Source organism: Pseudophryne corroboree, chromosome 1, assembly GCF_028390025.1.
Source record: "Pseudophryne corroboree isolate aPseCor3 chromosome 1, aPseCor3.hap2, whole genome shotgun sequence".
Taxonomy (NCBI): Eukaryota; Metazoa; Chordata; class Amphibia; order Anura; family Myobatrachidae; genus Pseudophryne; species Pseudophryne corroboree.
This window is the reverse complement of record NC_086444.1, coordinates 208,888,957-208,911,811: the sequence shown is the minus strand read 5'-3', so window position 1 is coordinate 208,911,811 and position 22,855 is coordinate 208,888,957. Positions and strand designations below refer to the sequence as shown.

The following is a 22,855-nucleotide window of genomic DNA, read 5'->3' as shown; positions in this document are numbered from 1 at the left end:
GCTGCAGCAGGATGTCTCACAGCCGCGCCGCTCACGGCAGCGTCCACCAGGCTCCAGCAAGTGAGGTCACGCTTGCTGTTGTCGGGTGGACACTGCCGTGAGGTCGGGCGGCTATGTGATATCCTCCTGCAGTGCTACTGTAGCGCTGATCTCCTCCGTCTGCCCGCGGCTGTCCCCCGCTGGTCTCCCCGCGGCTCCCCCACCCTCTCCTCCTCTGGGTCCCTCATCTCAATTCGACTTTTTAAAAGTCGAATTGAGATGAGATTTGAATAGGGTTTGTCGGATCCATTCCGACAAATGCATGTCGGAATGGATCCGACCCTAATTGAATATACCCCTTGGTAAGGTTTTGCATTTTTTTTTAAAGTGGCAATCAGTTACACAGCAAGATCAACCTGGTTTTGCAGTGAAAATTATTATTATTTAAAAAAGAACTGAAAAACCTTACCAAATCTCTCACTTTCTGAAACTCTCACTCTATTACATTTGGCCCATTATATTCCCTGGGCAAAGTTGTTTATATCCCGTACTTTGTATAAAAATATATTCAGTATACAAAGTAGTTTTGAGTCATATACTAGGGCAATCAAAATATATAAGCTTGTCTGGGAGATACAAATGCCTTTAGAATACAAAAACAAGATTAAACGGGATCGGTCAGGCATGTACAGACCAATAAAACACAACTGTCTGTCTATGAAGTACCAGCCAATCAGCTCCTAAGTGCCAAGTTACAGACTGTGTTTGAAAAATGATAATAATGAGCTGATTGGTTGTTACTTTATCTCCGACCACTGTATCCCTATCCAAGGTTTAGTACATAGATCCCTAATTTTATATATCTGTCGCTGTATGATAACATCAAAAAGGCTAAAACTTGTCAGTGTGATGAAATGTACGAGAAGAAGTAGCAATAAAAGCTTTGCCCCTATGTTTTGTGCAGGTGGAATTGTTAGGTCTTATTTAGCATTTTCTTCCAAGTAGACTTAAGTACAAGTTGAGTTTTGTTTTCTGTGCCAGTTACTCACTTACAGCCTGAACCAGACGTGGACGCAATTCCCGTTGCATCTTTTTCTTTGTACTCAGCGCTCCTGCGATAATATGCTAATGATGCAGCTGCTGGCGACACCCACTGGCGACATCTTTAATCTGCCACTTGCATACAGAGATGCAGCATTGGACGCACATCAGCTGTACCACCGCAGAGCTAACCAACCTTGTGGTTGCTCAGAATGTGTGTCGTAACTAAACCGCTGGGGCCAGTAATACTGGGTGCAAATTCTCAGCCGCTGGCTGCGACACGCCTGCTAAATGGTTGTAACACGCCTGCATCTGACTCACCATCCACCCATCACCCCCCACAAACACTCTCTAAGGGGTAAATTTACTAAATCGTCTAAAACAGAGAATAGGTGATGCTGACCATAGCAATCAGATGCTGTCTATCATTTCTCTACTGCCGTTTAGAAAATGACAGACAGCTTCTGATTGGTTGCTATGAGCAACATCACCAATTCTAGGTTTTAGAAGCTTTAGTAAATTTATCCCTAAGTGTGAACCACTCTGTTCAAATCGTTAGTGCGACTGCCATTGGTAACCAATAGCAGCACACGCACAATGCAGCTCGGACTGCGCAAACATTGGCAATTAGTCTGCCTCTGAATCAGGCCATTAGCAAGTCAAACAATGCAGAGATGCAGAATGGAGTATCTGACAATACATGACCCACTGATTCAAAGTAATAGAAAAGGGAAATCTATATACAGTATCACTCTCCTATGCAGCACACAGTTAATGCAGGATGTGATATAATGTTTTCCCCAAACACCGCAGGAAATATAATATAATAGAATATAAATGCATCAATCCCACCAATTACTAATCTTTCATCTTATAAATAAATGTTTTTTTTTTAGCATGTTACTGGTAATTTGTCGAATACCAATGGAAGAAAGTAGAAGTACTTAATTTCCTCTTGTACTTACTGTAGATTATAGACAGAGTATACACACCTTACTATATATACTATTCAAGTGCACCAACATCTCTAGTAATAGACATATATAGCCCGAGTATTTACCTCTGCTGTCGCAGGAGCTTTCTTGTCTGCAGGTTTCGTTGCCCCAGCTGTCTTCTTATCACCGTGCTGAAATGAAATACAATTGCACGGTTATCTAATATTCCTGGGGCACACCTGGAAACAAAACACTGTTGTACGGCACCATTCCTTGAGATAAAATATACTAGGACTGCTGTATGAGGGAGTTATGAGAACGTCTATAATTTGTTGGTTGCAGTGCAATCTGTAGGTAGCAAAATACTTCCTATTACTTGTAGAATAATATCAATTTTCTGTATATGACTATATTACAATTCTATGAGTCAAACATGTGCATTATAGCAGAAAAAAAGAAAAGATAATGATGCAAAAAAGTACCAACAGACTGAAAGACATCCTGTGAGGACAGCAGCCGTCTGGATCAATAAACCTCTGTGTGGTTTAATAGAAGGCACAAATAAATATAATACTGTATATAACAGGTGGCACTTGGAGAATACAACATTAAGATGCTTCCACCAGTGTGCAGTGTGATCGTATGACTTGTAGCATACTCACGCCTTTGCCTCCCCCCTCCTTGTTGCTAACAGTTCCCACTGCTGTCCAATATCCAGCACATTTAGCATACATACCTGTCTGCCATGTTATTGCACATGTATCAAATATAAATGTAAAAATTGGGCAAGCACTGTGAGTAAGACCAGGGACATGGGCACAGTGGATCCAGGGGGGGCTCACAGCACACACCTTGCACCCACAGACTATACTTACCTCTCTGCTGACAGGCGCAAAAATCACCTGTGCTATCTTCCCAGATATCTCTTGCATGCATAGAATATTCTCTGGGAAAATGGTTCACACTTACGGAGCCTACTTGGCGCATGCACCAGTGAAAGAGAAGGGGCCTGCACATAAACCCCGTCCTTTCTTAAACCGCCCCTAACCAAGGACCCGGTTTATAAAACTTATCACCCCCTTAACTCCTTCGGTGGTATGCACGGAAATCTTCCAGGTTAGCCAGCTCTCCGGAAGATTTCCATGCATACTACCTCCTTATTCCCTGGGGCTGGGGACAGCCGTGCAGCGTGCACGGCGCCCGGGAATCAGCATACTCTATTATGGAGTTTAGTCCGGCCCCCGGACTCCTATTGGCCGGAGAGAGGGCTTAAATGTAAAATTACATGCTGATTCCCGGGTGCAACAAGGCAACCGGGAATCAGCGCTGAGTCTGGCGATCCCCACGGGCAATCGCCAGGCGATAACCTTGCCCTGCCCCGTCACTCACCCCCCCTGCACCTTCCCTCCCGCTCCCACGCCAATTTAACCCCCCCCCCCCCCCCCCAAGGGTGTGTTTTTAATTGAAGACTCACCACTGAAGGGGTTAAATCATGCAGAAACTGCATTAGTACCAGTAGTGGATTTTACCTATGGGCTGCAGGACTGCAGCCCCCCAGGAAAGATTTGCCACACCCCTCAGTGTCAGTGAAGCCAGATGCAGTTTGTGACTGCACTGGCTTCACTGTGGCTGGCAGTACTTCCTATTGGCAGTCCTACCTGACCTGACTGATAGTCCCATTGGGAGGTGTTTCCTTTCTCCAGGACTGCAAGATCGGGCTGCGATAGGCAGAGAGCTGGCTTCCTGAAGGAACCACTTCCTGCCTTTTAACGCAGTCCAATCCAGCTGCAGCCCATAGAACCAGTGCACAGGTGAGGTGACTTGGGGGCTTCATGTCTCCTCTCCTCTTCATGCTGGGGGTAGCGGGAGCCCCCTACTTAAAGTAAGTAGGAGCCGCTGCTGATTGTAACCTATAGATTCGTTTTTTAGATCAAGATTTTTGCCAGAGAGGGATTTTCTGATCCCTATCCAGCAGCCTATATTTGCATATGTATAGCCTGATGGAGATGCTTCTGCAGCAGGTAAGCCATGTCTAATTTGTCAGAAAGGGACAGTGAACTATCACTTTACTCTGCATCGGGACAGACTCTTATCTCTGCAATAAGGAATTATCGTTTCAGTCCCCCACTGCCACAAATGATAAATAAACTTCTAGATCTTGACCTAATATTAATTCTGGGACAGTGGGACTAGTACAAAATATCTACGAACAATTATGCTTATTCACACAACGTCAAGTTTAGCGTCTGCCAATGTATAACCCAGAAAAGTTTTGAGAGAACTATACTGAATGTTTTATATTACCAACAATGTATTTGCCAGGATGGTATACAGTATGTCATTTTACAAAAACAAACTGTGTATTTCTTTTTTCTTCTTCTTCTTCCTTTTTTTCATTTTATTATGTCCACCTACACATTGGTGATCTCCATGAAAACAGGATATACAGAAATATAACTGAAGCTGCAGTTACACTGAGCCAGGAACAGAGGAAAGGCAATTAACTCCTTATGTCAGTAAAGAATTCCCCATCAAATAAATTTAAGCAAAGGAAACTGCATTAAAAACATAGCTCTACATCCATTGTTACCCTACCAAAACAAATGATGCCACTGGGAGCTTACAAAGACGCCAATGTTGTACAAATAAATGCAGATGAATAATATTTATTTAATATAATAATAAAAAAAAATGTAAAGCTCAAATGCAGTACGATCGATCCCTATTAGAGAGTAAGCTCTTCCAAACAGCACCTTCTTTCATTCTTCCTGTCTGCTCCTGCTCATCCATCTGTGAAGTCATAGGTGTGCGCAGGGGGGGTGCCTGGTGCGCACAGGCACCCCCTAATGTCCGGCACCCCGATCTCACATGCCTGATGCAGCAATCGCAGAGCAGGCTGATTACTGTCTCCTCTGCGCTGCACCCTGTCAGGACTGCATTACTGACCGGACGCCTGGGTTAATCGAGAGTGCCACTACCACCATCTTTCAAATTCCCAGCTCCACCACCATGTACAAAAACAGCGTGATGTGATGTGATTACGTCATGCTGCTCGCACGCCCACCCATCACACCCACCACATACACACCTCTCTCCTTCTATTCTATGCCAACGCCAGCCACTGATGAGGATCAGCATGCAGCCAGCATTCCTCTTAGGAAGACAAATTCAATACTGGCAGGCGGATGGCAGCAGAATTGACACGTCACTCGTTTTTCCAGCAGCGGCAGCAATACCAGTCTGCGACTGTCAGTTTAGTTACTGACTTGTAAGTAAGCTGCTGCAGCTTGCAGGGGAAAGAGAGGGGGAGCCAGACCAGGCTGAGGAGGAGCAGTGTAATTGCAGCGAGTGCCATCAGGGGTGTTTGGTGCACACCACAACATCTGACAATGTATCTGCTTTATTAGGATTGGTACAAAGGTGGATATTTTATATGCGTTGACCATCAATAGATGGTGCTAAACACGCCCAAAAGGCGGTGCTAGACACACCCCTCCGATGGTGCACCCCCTAATAAAATGTGCTGCGCACGCCAGTGTGTGAAGTCTTGTATTATGCCTCTTGCATGTGTACTAAACTGTATATCTATTCTGTGCTGTGCCTATTACATGTTACATATTACGGAATTATTGCACCTATGCTTCTCAGAAAGCTTACATTGTTAGAATGTCAACGTTAGAGTTAGGCTCCCGGCGGTAGGGTTAGGGTTAAGCTGCAAGGGAGCTTAGGGCTAGGCTTGGTGGGTTAGGGGTATTATGGATTTTTTTATCCCCCATGTAGCGGATTCCACTTGGAGAAATGGAACACGCCAGGTACAAGGTGAATATACAGTATGTGAGTGTGTGTATTAAAGTTATAGTGGCATGGTGTGTGTGTCCTGTCATCATGTTAATACTTATTTTACAGGGGGCGTATAGGGGTAGAAGCTGGCCATTAATGCTCTGCATGCTGGAACTTGTGGTTCTCCAAGTACCGGTATGCAGCGGAGGCTTGCTGGGACCTGTAGTCCTCCTGCAAATGACAGTATTGCTTACATTTTTACTGAAATGCCATCAACTCGGCACCCACCGTCCGGGGGTGCCAGAGATAGCACCTGGCTTCAGCCCAGGCCTAGTATGCTCTGGAAAGTGGGACTCCTTTATTTTGGGGGGATTCACTTCCCTATGAATCTCTGGCCTCAGCTGACTAGCGAGGAAAGATGAAATCTTCAGCCAGGAGACCCCGTTAAGTGTGTCCCCTGGATGTGGCATTAGCCCCCCGACAGTGGAGCTTGTTTTGTCCCCATATTTTTATAACCAGGGCCAGCTCCAGGAGCCCGATGCTGGTTCATTAAATACAAGAGAACCCTACTAGTCCCCCCCCCCCCTGTATTTTTTGATCTGGGGCCGACTCAAAGAGCCCCCGGGGCTGCTTATGTTTTTTTTTAGGGGGCGGAGCACCCCAAGCTGTTTTTTTTTTCAAGATGTTTACTATTTAAATAAGAATTTACTTACCGATAATTCTATTTCTCGTAGTCCGTAGTGGATGCTGGGGACTCCGTCAGGACCATGGGGGATAGCGGCTCCGCAGGAGACAGGGCACAAAAGCAAGCTTTTAGGATCACATGGTGTGTACTGGCTCCTCCCCCTATGACCCTCCTCCAAGCCTCAGTTAGGTACTGTGCCCGGACGAGCGTACACAATAAGGAAGGATCTTGAATCCCGGGTAAGACTCATACCAGCCACACCAATCACACCGTACAACTTGTGATCTGAACCCAGTTAACAGTATGATAACAAAGAAGTAGCCTCTTAAAAAAGATGGCTCACAACAATAATAACCCGATTTTTGTAACAATAACTATGTACAAGTAATGCAGACAATCCGCACTTGGGATGGGCGCCCAGCATCCACTACGGACTACGAGAAAATAAGAATTTACTTACCGATAATTCTATTTCTCGTAGTCCGTAGTGGATGCTGGGGACTCCGTCAGGACCATGGGGAATAGCGGCTCCGCAGGAGACAGGGCACAAAAGCAAGCTTTTAGGATCACATGGTGTGTACTGGCTCCTCCCCCTATGACCCTCCTCCAAGCCTCAGTTAGGTACTGTGCCCGGACGAGCGTACACAATAAGGAAGGATCTTGAATCCCGGGTAAGACTCATACCAGCCACACCAATCACACCGTACAACTTGTGATCTGAACCCAGTTAACAGTATGATAACAAAGAAGTAGCCTCTTAAAAAAGATGGCTCACAACAATAATAACCCGATTTTTGTAACAATAACTATGTACAAGTAATGCAGACAATCCGCACTTGGGATGGGCGCCCAGCATCCACTACGGACTACGAGAAATAGAATTATCGGTAAGTAAATTCTTATTTTCTCTAACGTCCTAGTGGATGCTGGGGACTCCGTCAGGACCATGGGGATTATACCAAAGCTCCCAAACGGGCGGGAGAGTGCGGATGACTCTGCAGCACCGAATGAGAGAACTCCAAGTCCTCTTTAGCCAGAGTATCAAATTTGTAAAATTTTACAAACGTGTTCTCCCCTGACCACGTAGCTGCTCGGCAAAGTTGTAATGCCGAGACCCCTCGGGCAGCCGCCCAAGATGAGCCCACCTTCCTTGTGGAGTGGGCTTTTACAGTTTTAGGCTGTGGCAGGCCTGCCACAGAAAGTGCAAGTTGAATTGTGCTACAGATCCAACGAGCAATCGTCTGCTTAGACGCAGGAGCACCCATCTTGTTGGGTGCATACAAGATAAACAACGAGTCAGATTTTCTGACTCCAGCTGTCCTTGAAATATATATTTTCAATGCTCTGACAACGTCCAGTAACTTGGAGTCCTCCAAGTCGCTAGTAGCCGCAGGCACCACAATAGGCTGGTTCAAGTGAAAAGCCGAAACCACCTTAGGGAGAAAATGAGGACGTGTCCGCAGTTCTGCCCTGTCCGAATGGAAAATCAGATATGGGCTTTTGTACGATAAAGCCGCCAACTCTGAAACTCTCCTGGCTGAAGCCAGGGCCAATAGCATGGTTACTTTCCATGTAAGATACTTCAAATCTACCGATTTGAGAGGCTCAAACCAATGAGATTTGAGAAATTCCAAAACTACGTTTAGATCCCACGGTGCCACTGGAGGCACAATTGGGGGTTGTATATGTAGTACACCCTTGACAAAAGTTTGTACTTCAGGCACTGAAGCCAATTCTTTCTGGAAGAAGATTGATAAGGCCGAAATTTGAACTTTAATAGACCCCAATTTGAGGCCCATAGACAATCCTGCCTGCAGGAAATGTAGGAATCGACCCAATTGAAATTCTTCCGTTGGGGCCTTCTTGGCCTCACACCACGCAACATATTTTCTCCAAATGCGGTGATAATGTTGTGCGGTCACTTCCTTCCTAGCTTTAATCAAGGTAGGAATAATTTCCTCTGGAATGCCCTTTTCTTTTAGAATCCGGCGTTCAACCGCCATGCCGTCAAACGCAGTCGCGGTAAGTCTTGGAACATACAAGGTCCCTGCTGAAGCAGATCCCTTCTTAGAGGTAGAGGCCACGGATCTTCCGTGAGCATCTCCTGAAGTTCCGGATACCAAGTTCTTCTTGGCCAATCCGGAGCCACTAGTATTGTTCTTGCTCCCCTTTTCCGTATAATTCTCAGTACCTTTGGTATGAGAGGCAGAGGAGGAAACACATACACTGACTGGTACACCCACGGTGTTACCAGAGCGTCCACAGCTATTGCCTGAGGGTCTCTTGACCTGGCGCAATATCTGTCCAGTTTTTTGTTGAGGCGAGACGCCATCATGTCCACCTTTGGTTTTTCCCAATGGTTCACAATCATGTGGAAAACTTCCGGATGAAGTCCCCACTCTCCCGGGTGAAGGTCGTGTCTGCTGAGGAAGTCTGCTTCCCAGTTGTCCACTCCCGGGATGAACACTGCTGACAGTGCTATGACATGATTTTCCGCCCAGCGAAGAATCCTTGCAGCTTCTGTCATTGCTCTTCTGCTTCTCGTGCCGCCTTGTCTGTTTACGTGGGCGACTGCCGTGATGTTGTCCGACTGGATCAACACCGGCTGACCCTGAAGCAGCGGTTTCGCCAAGCTTAGAGCATTGTAGATCGCTCTTAGCTCTAGTATATTTATGTGAAGAGACGTCTCCAGGTTTGACCATACACCCTGGAAGTTTCTTCCCTGTGTGACTGCTCCCCAGCCCCGTAGGCTGGCATCCGTAGTCACCAGGACCCAGTCCTGTATGCCGAACCTGCGGCCCTCTAACAGATGGGCACTCTGCAACCACCACAGGAGAGACAACCTTGTCCTTGGTGACAGTGTTATCCGCTGATGCATGTGCAGATGCGATCCGGACCATTTGTCCAGCAGATCCCACTGAAATATTCGTGCATGGAATCTGCCGAATGGAATTGCTTCGTAAGAAGCCACCATCTTTCCCAGGACTCTTGTGCATTGATGTACTGACACATTTCCTGGTTTTAGGAGGTTCCTGACAAGTTCGGATAACTCCCTTGCTTTCTCCTCCGGGAGAAACACCTTTTTCTGAACCGTGTCCAGAATCATTCCCAGGAACAGCAGACGTGTTGTCGGGGACAATTGAGATTTTGGAAGATTCAGAATCCACCCGTGTTGTTGAAGCACTACTTGGGTTAGTGCTACACCGACTTCCAGCTGTTCTCTGGACTTTGCCCTTATCAGGAGATCGTCCAAGTAAGGGATAATTAATACGCCTTTTCTTCGTAGAAGAACCATCATTTCGGTCATTACCTTGGTAAAGACCCGAGGTGCCGTGGACAAACCAAACGGCAGCGTTTGAAACTGATAATGACAGTCTTGTATCACGAACCTGAGATACCCTTGGTGTGAGGGGTAAATTGGGACATGCAGATAAGCATCTTTTATGTCCAGGGACACCATGAAGTCCCCTTCTTCCAGATTCGCTATCACTGCTCTTAGTGACTCCATCTTGAACTTGAATTTCTGTATGTACAGGTTCAAGGATTTCAGATTTAGAATAGGTCTTACCGAACCGTCCGGCTTCGGTACCACAAATAGTGTGGAATAATACCCCTTTCCCTGTTGTAGGAGGGGTACCTTGACTATCACCTGCTGAGAATACAGCTTGTGAATGGCTTCCAATACCGTCGCCCTTTCTGAGGGAGACGTTGGTAAAGCAGACTTTAGGAAACGGCGAGGGGGAGATCTTTCGAATTCCAACATGTAACCCTGAGATACTATCTGCAGGATCCACGGGTCCACCTGTGAGCGAGCCCACTGATTGCTGAAAATCTTTAGTCGACCCCCCACCGCTCCTGAGTCCGCTTGTAAAGCCCCAGCGTCATGCTGATGGCTTTGTAGAACCCGGGGCGGGCTTCTGGTCCTGGGCAGGGGCTGCTTGCTGCCCTCTCTTACCCTTTCCTCTGCCTCGTGGCAGATAAGACTGTCCTTTTGCCCGCTTGTTTTTATAGGAGCGAAAGGACTGCGGCTGAAAAGACGGTGTCTTTTTCTGTTGGGAGGGGGTCTGAGGTAAAAAAGTGGATTTGCCGGCAGTTGCCGTGGCCACCAGATCCGATAGACCAACCCCAAATAATTCCTCTCCTTTATATGGCAATACTTCCATATGCCTTTTGGAATCCGCATCACCTGACTGACCACTGTCGCGTCCATAAACTTCTTCTGGCAGATATGGACATCGCACTTACTCTCGATGCCAGAGTGCAAACATCCCTCTGAGCATCTCGCATATAAAGAAACGCATCCTTTAATTGCTCTAGAGTCAATAAAATACTGTCCCTATCCAGGGTATCAATATTTTCAGTCAGGGAATCCAACCACACTACCCCAGCACTGCACATCCAGGCTGAGGCTATTGCTGGTCGGAGTATAACACCAGTATGCGTGTATATACTCTTCAGGGTAGTTTCCAGCCTCCTATCTGCTGGATCCTTGAGGGCGGCCGTATCTGGAGACGGCAACGCCACTTGTTTTGATAAACGTGTGAGCGCTTTATCCACCCTAGGGGGTGTTTCCCAGCGCGCCCTAACCTCTGGTGGGAAAGGGTATAATGCCAATAACTTCTTAGAAATTAGCAGTTTTCTATCTGGGTTAACCCACGCTTCATCACACACGTCATTCAATTCCTCTGATTCTGGAAAAGCTACAGGTAGTTTTTTCACCCCCCAAATAATACCCCTTTTTGAGGTACCTGCAGTATCAGAGATCTGCAAAGCCTCCTTCATTGCCGTGATCATATAACGTGTGGCCCTATTGGAAAATACGTTTGTTTCTTCACCGTCGACACTAGATTCATCTGTGTCGGTACCTGTGTCGACTGACTGAGGTAAGGGACGTTTTACAGCCCCTGACGGTGTCTGAGACGCCTGAGCAGGTACTAACTGGTTTTCCGGCCGTCTCATTTCGTCAACTGACTTTTGTAATGTACTAACATTATCACGTAATTCCATAATTAAAGCCATCCATTCCGGTGTCGACTCCCTAGGGGGTGACATCACCATTACCGGCAATTGCTCCGCCTCCACACCAACATCGTCCTCATACATGTCGACACACACGTACCGACACACAGCAGACACACAGGGAATGCTCTTATCGAAGACAGGACCCCACTAGCCCTTTGGGGAGACAGAGGGAGAGTTTGCCAGCACACACCAAAAGCGCTATAAAATGTATATAAACAACCCTAAAAGGTGTTGTTTTTGTTATATGCGCTTTAAATATATAAATATCGCCAAAATATGCCCCCCTTCTCTTTGTTACCCTGTTTCTGTAGTGCAGTGCAGGGGAGAGTCCTGGGAGCCTTCCTCACAGCGGAGCTGAGCAGGAAAATGGCGCTGTGTGCTGAGGAGAATAAGCCCCGCCCCCTATCCGGCGGGCTTTTCTCCCGGGTTTTGAGATATCTGGCCTGGGTTAAATACATACATATAGCCTCAATGGCTATATGTGATGTATTCTTTGCCATCAAAGGTATTAAATATTGCTGCCCAGGGCGCCCCCAGCAGCGCCCTGCACCCTCCGTGACCGTTCAGTGTGAAGTGTGTAGCAACAATGGCGCACAGCTGCAGTGCTGTGCGCTACCTTCATGAAGGCTGAAGAGCCTTCTGCCGCCTGTTTCCGGACCCTCGATCTTCAGCATCTGTAAGGGGGATCGGCGGCGCGGCTCCGGGACGAACCCCAGGGTGACCTGTGTTCCGACTCCCTCTGAAGCTATGTCCAGTAGCCTAAGACTCCAATCCATCCTGCACGCAGGTGAGTTGAAAATCTCTCCCCTAAGTCCCTCGATGCAGTGAGCCTGTTGCCAGCAGGACTCACTGAAAATAATAAACCTAAAAACTTTTTCTAAGCAGCTCTTTAGGAGAGCCACCTAGATTGCACCCTGCTCGGACGGGCACAAAAACCTAACTGAGGCTTGGAGGAGGGTCATAGGGGGAGGAGCCAGTACACACCATGTGATCCTAAAAGCTTGCTTTTGTGCCCTGTCTCCTGCGGAGCCGCTATTCCCCATGGTCCTGACGGAGTCCCCAGCATCCACTAGGACGTTAGAGAAATAGAATTATCGGTAAGTAAATTCTTATTTTCTCTAACGTCCTAGTGGATGCTGGGGACTCCGTCAGGACCATGGGGATTATACCAAAGCTCCCAAACGGGCGGGAGAGTGCGGATGACTCTGCAGCACCGAATGAGAGAACTCCAAGTCCTCTTTAGCCAGAGTATCAAATTTGTAAAATTTTACAAACGTGTTCTCCCCTGACCACGTAGCTGCTCGGCAAAGTTGTAATGCCGAGACCCCTCGGGCAGCCGCCCAAGATGAGCCCACCTTCCTTGTGGAGTGGGCTTTTACAGTTTTAGGCTGTGGCAGGCCTGCCACAGAATGTGCAAGTTGAATTGTGCTACAGATCCAACGAGCAATCGTCTGCTTAGACGCAGGAGCACCCATCTTGTTGGGTGCATACAAGATAAACAACGAGTCAGATTTTCTGACTCCAACTGTCCTTGAAATATATATTTTCAATGCTCTGACAACGTCCAGTAACTTGGAGTCCTCCAAGTCGCTAGTAGCCGCAGGCACCACAATAGGCTGGTTCAAGTGAAAAGCCGAAACCACCTTAGGGAGAAAATGAGGACGTGTCCGCAGTTCTGCCCTGTCCGAATGGAAAATCAGATATGGGCTTTTGTACGATAAAGCCGCCAACTCTGAAACTCTCCTGGCTGAAGCCAGGGCCAATAGCATGGTTACTTTCCATGTAAGATACTTCAAATCTACCGATTTGAGAGGCTCAAACCAATGAAATTTGAGAAATTCCAAAACTACGTTTAGATCCCACGGTGCCACTGGAGGCACAATTGGGGGTTGTATATGTAGTACACCCTTGACAAAAGTTTGTACTTCAGGCACTGAAGCCAATTCTTTCTGGAAGAAGATTGATAAGGCCGAAATTTGAACTTTAATAGACCCCAATTTGAGGCCCATAGACAATCCTGCCTGCAGGAAATGTAGGAATCGACCCAATTGAAATTCTTCCGTTGGGGCCTTCTTGGCCTCACACCACGCAACATATTTTCTCCAAATGCGGTGATAATGTTGTGCGGTCACTTCCTTCCTAGCTTTAATCAAGGTAGGAATAACTTCCTCTGGAATGCCCTTTTCTTTTAGAATCCGGCGTTCAACCGCCATGCCGTCAAACGCAGTCGCGGTAAGTCTTGGAACATACAAGGTCCCTGCTGAAGCAGATCCCTTCTTAGAGGTAGAGGCCACGGATCTTCCGTGAGCATCTCTTGAAGTTCCGGATACCAAGTTCTTCTTGGCCAATCCGGAGCCACTAGTATTGTTCTTACTCCCCTTTTCCGTATAATTCTCAGTACCTTTGGTATGAGAGGCAGAGGAGGAAACACATACACTGACTGGTACACCCACGGTGTTACCAGAGCGTCCACAGCTATTGCCTGAGGGTCTCTTGACCTGGCGCAATATCTGTCCAGTTTTTTGTTGAGGCGAGACGCCATCATGTCCACCTTTGGTTTTTCCCAATGGTTCACAATCATGTGGAAAACTTCTGGATGAAGTCCCCACTCTCCCGGGTGAAGGTCGTGTCTGCTGAGGAAGTCTGCTTCCCAGTTGTCCACTCCCGGGATGAACACTGCTGACAGTGCTATGACATGATTTTCCGCCCAGCGAAGAATCCTTGCAGCTTCTGTCATTGCTCTTCTGCTTCTCGTGCCGCCTTGTCTGTTTACGTGGGCGACTGCCGTGATGTTGTCCGACTGGATCAACACCGGCTGACCCTGAAGCAGCGGTTTCGCCAAGCTTAGAGCATTGTAGATCGCTCTTAGCTCTAGTATATTTATGTGAAGAGACGTCTCCAGGTTTGACCATACACCCTGGAAGTTTCTTCCCTGTGTGACTGCTCCCCAGCCCCGTAGGCTGGCATCCGTAGTCACCAGGACCCAGTCCTGTATGCCGAACCTGCGGCCCTCTAACAGATGGGCACTCTGCAACCACCACAGGAGAGACAACCTTGTCCTTGGTGACAGTGTTATCCGCTGATGCATGTGCAGATGCGATCCGGACCATTTGTCCAGCAGATCCCACTGAAATATTCGTGCATGGAATCTGCCGAATGGAATTGCTTCGTAAGAAGCCACCATCTTTCCCAGGACTCTTGTGCATTGATGTACTGACACATTTCCTGGTTTTAGGAGGTTCCTGACAAGTTCGGATAACTCCCTTGCTTTCTCCTCCGGGAGAAACACCTTTTTCTGAACCGTGTCCAGAATCATTCCCAGGAACAGCAGACGTGTTGTCGGGGACAATTGAGATTTTGGAAGATTCAGAATCCACCCGTGTTGTTGAAGCACTACTTGGGTTAGTGCTACACCGACTTCCAGCTGTTCTCTGGACTTTGCCCTTATCAGGAGATCGTCCAAGTAAGGGATAATTAATACGCCTTTTCTTCGTAGAAGAACCATCATTCCGGTCATTACCTTGGTAAAGACCCGAGGTGCCGTGGACAAACCAAACGGCAGCGTTTGAAACTGATAATGACAGTCTTGTATCACGAACCTGAGATACCCTTGGTGTGAGGGGTAAATTGGGACATGCAGATAAGCATCTTTTATGTCCAGGGACACCATGAAGTCCCCTTCTTCCAGATTCGCTATCACTGCTCTTAGTGACTCCATCTTGAACTTGAATTTCTGTATGTACAGGTTCAAGGATTTCAGATTTAGAATAGGTCTTACCGAACCGTCCGGCTTCGGTACCACAAATAGTGTGGAATAATACCCCTTTCCCTGTTGTAGGAGGGGTACCTTGACTATCACCTGCTGAGAATACAGCTTGTGAATGGCTTCCAATACCGTCGCCCTTTCTGAGGGAGACGTTGGTAAAGCAGACTTTAGGAAACGGCGAGGGGGAGATCTTTCGAATTCCAACATGTAACCCTGAGATACTATCTGCAGGATCCACGGGTCCACCTGTGAGCGAGCCCACTGATTGCTGAAAATCTTTAGTCGACCCCCCACCGCTCCTGAGTCCGCTTGTAAAGCCCCAGCGTCATGCTGATGGCTTTGTAGAACCCGGGGCGGGCTTCTGGTCCTGGGCAGGGGCTGCTTGCTGCCCTCTCTTACCCTTTCCTCTGCCTCGTGGCAGATAAGACTGTCCTTTTGCCCGCTTGTTTTTATAGGAGCGAAAGGACTGCGGCTGAAAAGACGGTGTCTTTTTCTGTTGGGAGGGGGTCTGAGGTAAAAAAGTGGATTTGCCGGCAGTTGCCGTGGCCACCAGATCCGATAGACCAACCCCAAATAATTCCTCTCCTTTATATGGCAATACTTCCATATGCCTTTTGGAATCCGCATCACCTGACCACTGTCGCGTCCATAAACTTCTTCTGGCAGATATGGACATCGCACTTACTCTCGATGCCAGAGTGCAAACATCCCTCTGAGCATCTCGCATATAAAGAAACGCATCCTTTAATTGCTCTAGAGTCAATAAAATACTGTCCCTATCCAGGGTATCAATATTTTCAGTCAGGGAATCCAACCACACTACCCCAGCACTGCACATCCAGGCTGAGGCTATTGCTGGTCGGAGTATAACACCAGTATGCGTGTATATACTCTTCAGGGTAGTTTCCAGCCTCCTATCTGCTGGATCCTTGAGGGCGGCCGTATCTGGAGACGGCAACGCCACTTGTTTTGATAAACGTGTGAGCGCTTTATCCACCCTAGGGGGTGTTTCCCAGCGCGCCCTAACCTCTGGTGGGAAAGGGTATAATGCCAATAACTTCTTAGAAATTAGCAGTTTTCTATCTGGGTTAACCCACGCTTCATCACACACGTCATTCAATTCCTCTGATTCTGGAAAAGCTACAGGTAGTTTTTTCACCCCCCACATAATACCCCTTTTTGAGGTACCTGCAGTATCAGAGATCTGCAAAGCCTCCTTCATTGCCGTGATCATATTGGAAAATACGTTTGTTTCTTCACCGTCGACACTAGATTCATCTGTGTCGGTACATGTGTCGACTGACTGAGGTAAGGGACGTTTTACAGCCCCTGACGGTGTCTGAGACGCCTGAGCAGGTACTAACTGGTTTTCCGGCCGTCTCATTTCGTCAACTGACTTTTGTAATGTACTAACATTATCACGTAATTCCATAATTAAAGCCATCCATTCCGGTGTCGACTCCCTAGGGGGTGACATCACCATTACCGGCAATTGCTCCGCCTCCACACCAACATCGTCCTCATACATGTCGACACACACGTACCGACACACAGCAGACACACAGGGAATGCTCTTATCGAAGACAGGACCCCACTAGCCCTTTGGGGAGACAGAGGGAGAGTTTGCCAGCACACACCAAAAGCGCTATAAAATGTATATAAACAACCCTAAAAGGTGTTGTTTTTGTTATATGCGCTTTAAATATATAAATATCGCCAAAGTATGCCCCCCTTCTCTTTGTTACCCTGTTTCTGTAGTGCAGTGCAGGGGAGAGTCCTGGGAGCCTTCCTCACAGCGGAGCTGAGCAGGAAAATGGCGCTGTGTGCTGAGGAGAATAAGCCCCGCCCCCTATCCGGCGGGCTTTTCTCCCGGGTTTTGAGATATCTGGCCTGGGTTAAATACATACATATAGCCTCAATGGCTATATGTGATGTATTCTTTGCCATCAAAGGTATTAAATATTGCTGCCCAGGGCGCCCCCAGCAGCGCCCTGCACCCTCCGTGACCGTTCAGTGTGAAGTGTGTAGCAACAATGGCGCACAGCTGCAGTGCTGTGCGCTACCTTCATGAAGGCTGAAGAGCCTTCTGCCGCCTGTTTCCGGACCCTCGATCTTCAGCATCTGTAAGGGGGATCGGCGGCGCGGCTCCGGGACGAACCCCAGGGTGACCTGTGTTCCGACTCCCTCTGAAGCTATGTCCAGTAGCCTAAGACTCCAATCCATCCTGCACGCAGGTGAGTTGAAAATCTCTCCCCTAAGTCCCTCGATGCAGTGAGCCTGTTGCCAGCAGGACTCACTGAAAATAATAAACCTAAAAACTTTTTCTAAGCAGCTCTTTAGGAGAGCCACCTAGATTGCACCCTGCTCGGACGGGCACAAAAACCTAACTGAGGCTTGGAGGAGGGTCATAGGGGGAGGAGCCAGTACACACCATGTGATCCTAAAAGCTTGCTTTTGTGCCCTGTCTCCTGCGGAGCCGCTATCCCCCATGGTCCTGACGGAGTCCCCAGCATCCACTAGGACGTTAGAGAAATTACTTTTACACACAGAAATATGTACGGATCTCGCTGATGTGTGTAGGCTTCTGTCAAATTCGCCAGCCTGAAGCTGTTTCTTTTTTATATAGTTCTGTGTGAGCTTACAACTTGTACCCTATTACATTGTGTGAGTTGTATGTTTTAAACGGGGACACATCTGGATGCAAGTTTGTTCATGTGAGTAGTGGAGATGTAAGTTACACGCGAGTTTGTATGTTCTCGCAACCTATTACATGTGCAAGGTCTGAAAATGTGTGTTTAGCACTAAATTTTTACCTTTTTAGAACTCGCACCCTATTACATCTAGCCCCTGGTCTCTAATGCACTATTTATAGACTTATCTTTTCTCTCTCTCTGCCAGTGTATGATATTTATGAGTCCAAGCAGCACCCAACCCTCATAATAAACAAATATAAGCAAAACAATAAAAACAGACACAAAAGAGTAAATGGGAGAAAAATACCTATTTCAGAAAAAAATGCCAGTGCCACAGAAAACACCTCTCTGTGCAGAACAGACCAAACACTTCTTTAACAGTTGGAACTTGCAATGAATTGTCCACATTTGTGTAGATAATACCTATATAATACATACTGTATGCAGAACCATATTGTATTATACATGTCATAGCCGTACACCTTAAATTAGACATTCCATGGGATCGATTCAATTCGGCAACAGATGAATAGCGCCGGGAATTAGCTCCCGACGCTATTCAATTCAGCTACTAGTTACCCGCAATTGTCGGGAATTCTTCTCTCACCCCCGGGGGGTGAGAGAAGAAAACCGACAAAAGTGCTGCCGCGAGGCTGATTCTGTCGGGAATCAGCATCGCCGCGGGTAGTTAAGTCGGAGAATGCCTGTTCTCCCGACAAAACTACCTGTTAAGTCGGCGAGAACGAGCATTCGCCAACTTAACTTTAGCCGAATTGAATAGCGTCGGGAGCTAATTCCCGGCGCTATTCATCTGTTGCCGAATTGAATCGACCCCCATGAAAGATCTAATTACAGCATGAGAATAGGATATATACAGTTTACTGCTGTACACTTCTTGCACAGTAATAAGCTTTATCTCACATCTCTGCTGTGCATACTGTACATTGCCTTTATTAAAGAGATATTGTTTATTTAGCTAATTCTCTCACCACTCCCTGGTTCTTACATCATAGCCTCTATATGGCAGCAGGATGAAGAGTTAAAAAGAGTTAAAAATGAGCTGTAAGCGGAGTATGAAACTCTAAACCAAATCATACATGTATCAAACAAATGCTGCACCAATAATTGTTGTGTAACAGTAAATGAGCTGTTTTTCATTACAACATCACACGCATGCAATCTAAACCCCTTATATCTACATCCCTGTAGCACTAAACAATACACCTGCACACTGCCATATCACAGACACACTCCCAGCACACCTTTCTCCAGCATCAGATTTCTTGTCACCCTATCACATTCAGAGATGTCATTTACCTATCCCATTGTTACTGCATGCTGTCACTTGTAGTGTAGAATGTTAATGGTAATTCTTAACTTGTCCTTAAGCGAGTGAGCCCGGCAGGATGGCACCCACCACGCTTGTCAAGCTGGTCACAATACACCTCAAAAGGCACTAGAGATCTTTCTACATCTGCTTTGCTTCTTTCATCTATTTAAATACCATTAATGCACAGCCCCATTGAATCCTATGGGGCTGCAGAAATTGGCAGGAGAAATGAAAGGACAGAAATCAGTGACTTTTCATGCAACTAAATACAGAGAAATCAAAAGTATGGCTTTCGCCGGCTAGAATGCTGTAGAATAGGGGTGGGCAACATGCGGCCCGCGGGCCGGATGCGGCCCGCGGACCGATCGTGCCTGGCCCGCTGTGCCCCACCAGAGTGCAATGACAAGCGGCCCGACAGGCCGCTTGCCATTGCACTGCTCTCAGACGCGGCGCCGCTGAGGAAATCCCCGTCACGTCACAGGGTCAGCTGACTGGGATTTCCTCTGTTACCATGCGCGCGCTGGGCGGCAGCGGGGGGCGGGCACTGCAGTGAGCAGGAGCGGCGGCTGAGTGAGGAGAAGAAGCGGTGGCCAGCGAGCGGGAGCAGAAGAGGCCACATCAGCAGCGACTCCAGGCGGCAGCAGCAGCAGCAGCGCGGATCATCGGACAGTGGGGATCGTCTGCCACTGTGACAAACAGGTAAACCTCCTGTCCAGCCAGCCCCTGGATCAGCGCTTCAGCTGCCATATAGGTTTAGAGGTGGGGAGGCCGCGGAGTTAAAATCTGCAATATGGGTTTAGGGGAGGGAGGGAGGGAGGGAGGGGGGGGGGGACTGTCTGCCATAATATGTAAAAAAGTGGGACGCTGTCTGCCGTAATGTGTAAAAAGGGGGACAATGTCTGCCGTAATGTGTAAAAAGGGGGACGATGTCTGCCGTAATGTGTAAAAAGGGGGACGATGTCTGCCGTAATGTGTAAAAACGGGGGCACGGTCTGCTGTAATGTGTAAAAAGGGTGACGATGTCCGCCGCAATGTGTAAAAAGGGGGACGATGTCTGCCGTAATGTGTAAAAAGGGGGACGATGTCTGCCGTAATGTGTAAAAAGGGGGACGATGTCTGCCGTAATGTGTAAAAAGGGGGACGATGTCTGCCGTAATGTGTAAAAACGGGGGCACTGTCTGCTGTAATGTGTAAAAAGGGGGACGATGTCTGCCGTAATGTGTAAAAAGGGGGACGATGTCTGCCGTAATGTGTAAAAAGGGGACGCTGTCTGCTGTAATGTGTAAAAAGAGGACGCTGTCTTCCGTAATGTGTAAAAAGGGGACGCTGTCTGCTGTAATGTGTAAAAAGGGGGACGATGTCTGCCGTAATGTGTAAAAACGGGGGCACTGTCTGCTGTAATGTGTAAAAAGGGGGACGATGTCTGCCGTAATGTGTAAAAAGGGGGACGATGTCTGCCGTAATGTGTAAAAAGGGGACGCTGTCTGCTGTAATGTGTAAAAAGGGGACGCTGTCTTCCGTAATGTGTAAAAAGGGGGACGCTATCTGCCGTAATGTGTAAAAAAAAGGGCACGCTGTCTGCCGTAATGTGTAAAAAGGGGACTCTTTTTGAGTATTTTGTGTGTGGCCCTCGAATATTCGCTGGAAGTGTTAAGCGGCCCCCCAGCTGAAATAATTGCCCACCCCTGCTGTAGAACATACATATTTTGGTTTAGTAAAATAGACTCCCTAACCTCAGGGGTGCTTTCAATACTGGAAAACCAGTTATATAGAATACTTTTCTTCTCCTGTCTTGTTGAATAGTTAACCTCAGATGTAAGCAACTTTGCAATATTCCTGTTTAATACCCCTTTCACACCAAACGTATAACCCGGGTTATTGCAATGGCAACATGGGTCCAAGTTTGATGTGGAAGGGTATATCTGGTTTTGTGTTACCCAGGAATCTGCCCCCGGTAGCTACCAGGATTGAAGCTAAGCACGAACTCAGGTACAAGTAGGCTGTGGTGTGAACGGTGTGACCAAGGTCATCCAACCTGGCTCACACTGAAAGTATGCAGAGATCCAGATCACTGGTGCTTGTAGAAGCTGTCATCTCCAAGCGCCGACAGTGAGAAGACCTGTCAATAACCCGGGTCCATCCTGCTGTGTGAACAGGGATTCAAGCAGCTGTGACACAGCTTGAAACCGTGTTCAATAACCCAGGTTGGACCAGGGTTTTTCGGTGTGAAAGGGGTATTAGTGGTTCTGAAATGGAAACCTTTCTTCTTTTCCCTCTTCTTCAACAAGAGATGCAGTGTTGCAATAGAATGAAGTAATAAAAAAGAAACAAATACAATCCAGTATTTCAAACAAGAGAGAAGAAGGACAATACAGCATTTTAGCAATACTTGGCAGATTTAAAATAAATGAATAAATAAATAAATAACTGTCCTATTAAGGAGTGATACATAACTTTAATAATTAAAGCAGTCTAATGTGTTACAAGCCGCCACTGTGGCTTGTCTTCTCGGCAGGTCCTGGTTGTTGCTAGGCCATCGGGACACTGCGTCATCCGGTTGCAATGCCTGACAGTCCTGCTGGTTCCTAGGCTTCAGTTAACTAGCAGCCTGGAGATCTGGGCTACATGCAGCACTGCAGCTGCATGAAATTACTAATAATATGGATCTTTTCATTCTGGCTGTCCTGAATGGACCTACTCTCTGGTTTAAGGCAGTCAGTCATGCTCCACACTGTTAGGTATAGTGTATACTTCAGTGTAAGTTGCTGGTCTGTGTCCAGATTCTGGCACTGCTCCTGTGGATACTCCGTATCAGTGCCTTGGACTTCCCTGCCATGCCTGAACCTAGTCCTAGCTATTGTTATCTTATTCTTGTTTTTTTGCTCTGCCATTGTTTTTCTATTGCTTCTGTCTGGCCACAGCTCAACCTGCTAGCACTCATATCCAGCCACACTGTGTTTAGTTGCCCTTCCTGCTGCTGCTGTGGCCTTGATTCTTCTCTGCTGGTTAACCCAGTGTATGCAGTTTCCTCACGAGCCACCCCATCTGCCTTTTGTTACTATTCCAATTTCCAACCAATTATTCAGCGGTCTGCAGCAAACTGTATGAGCCCACCTGGTGACATCCTAAGAACAGTGGGCCGCTTTTGTAGGCGGAAGACCCTCACAGTGACTCTAGGGGCTCAAGCAACTGCGCTAGAGTTCCATAACATTTAAAGAATATCCGTCTAGAATACGGAGTAGAAAGTGAAAGCAGAGCTGAGGTCATATTGGAGAATTTGTGGAAGACCAATAGCGGTATGCCACTACTTTGCACTGTTACATTATTTCCCAGTTACTGTAGCGCATAATTAATTATCTCACCATTATCCATGAAGATGAGTTTGAATCTTATCCCTTGTCCCTCACAGAGACTATATTGTCTTCAGTCCGGTATTCTATGTTCAGAAAGCCAAAAGGAATGCATTTTTTCTATGATAACTAAATGCATATATATTTTTAGAAAAGCTATTTACTCTCTCAGCAAGTACCCACAGCAATGAATACTTGTATCATTTAAATGTATCCTTGCATCACAAACTGACAAAAAAACAATGGGACACTAACTTCTTTCCTGCAATATACA

The 22,855-nt window shown here is 47.1% G+C and overlaps 1 protein-coding gene across 6 annotated transcripts in view; it reads right to left on the bottom strand.

Moving 5' to 3' along the window:
• Positions 1-22,855, bottom strand: part of CAST (calpastatin) — a 358,547-nt gene that overhangs the window by 211,461 nt on the left and 124,231 nt on the right. For all 6 annotated transcript variants that reach the window (XM_063964046.1, XM_063964049.1, XM_063964052.1 and 3 more), the window contains one exon: positions 2,081-2,146. In XM_063964046.1, the coding sequence (XP_063820116.1) occupies positions 2,081-2,146 (66 nt within the window). The remainder of the gene's footprint in view (positions 1-2,080; positions 2,147-22,855) is intronic.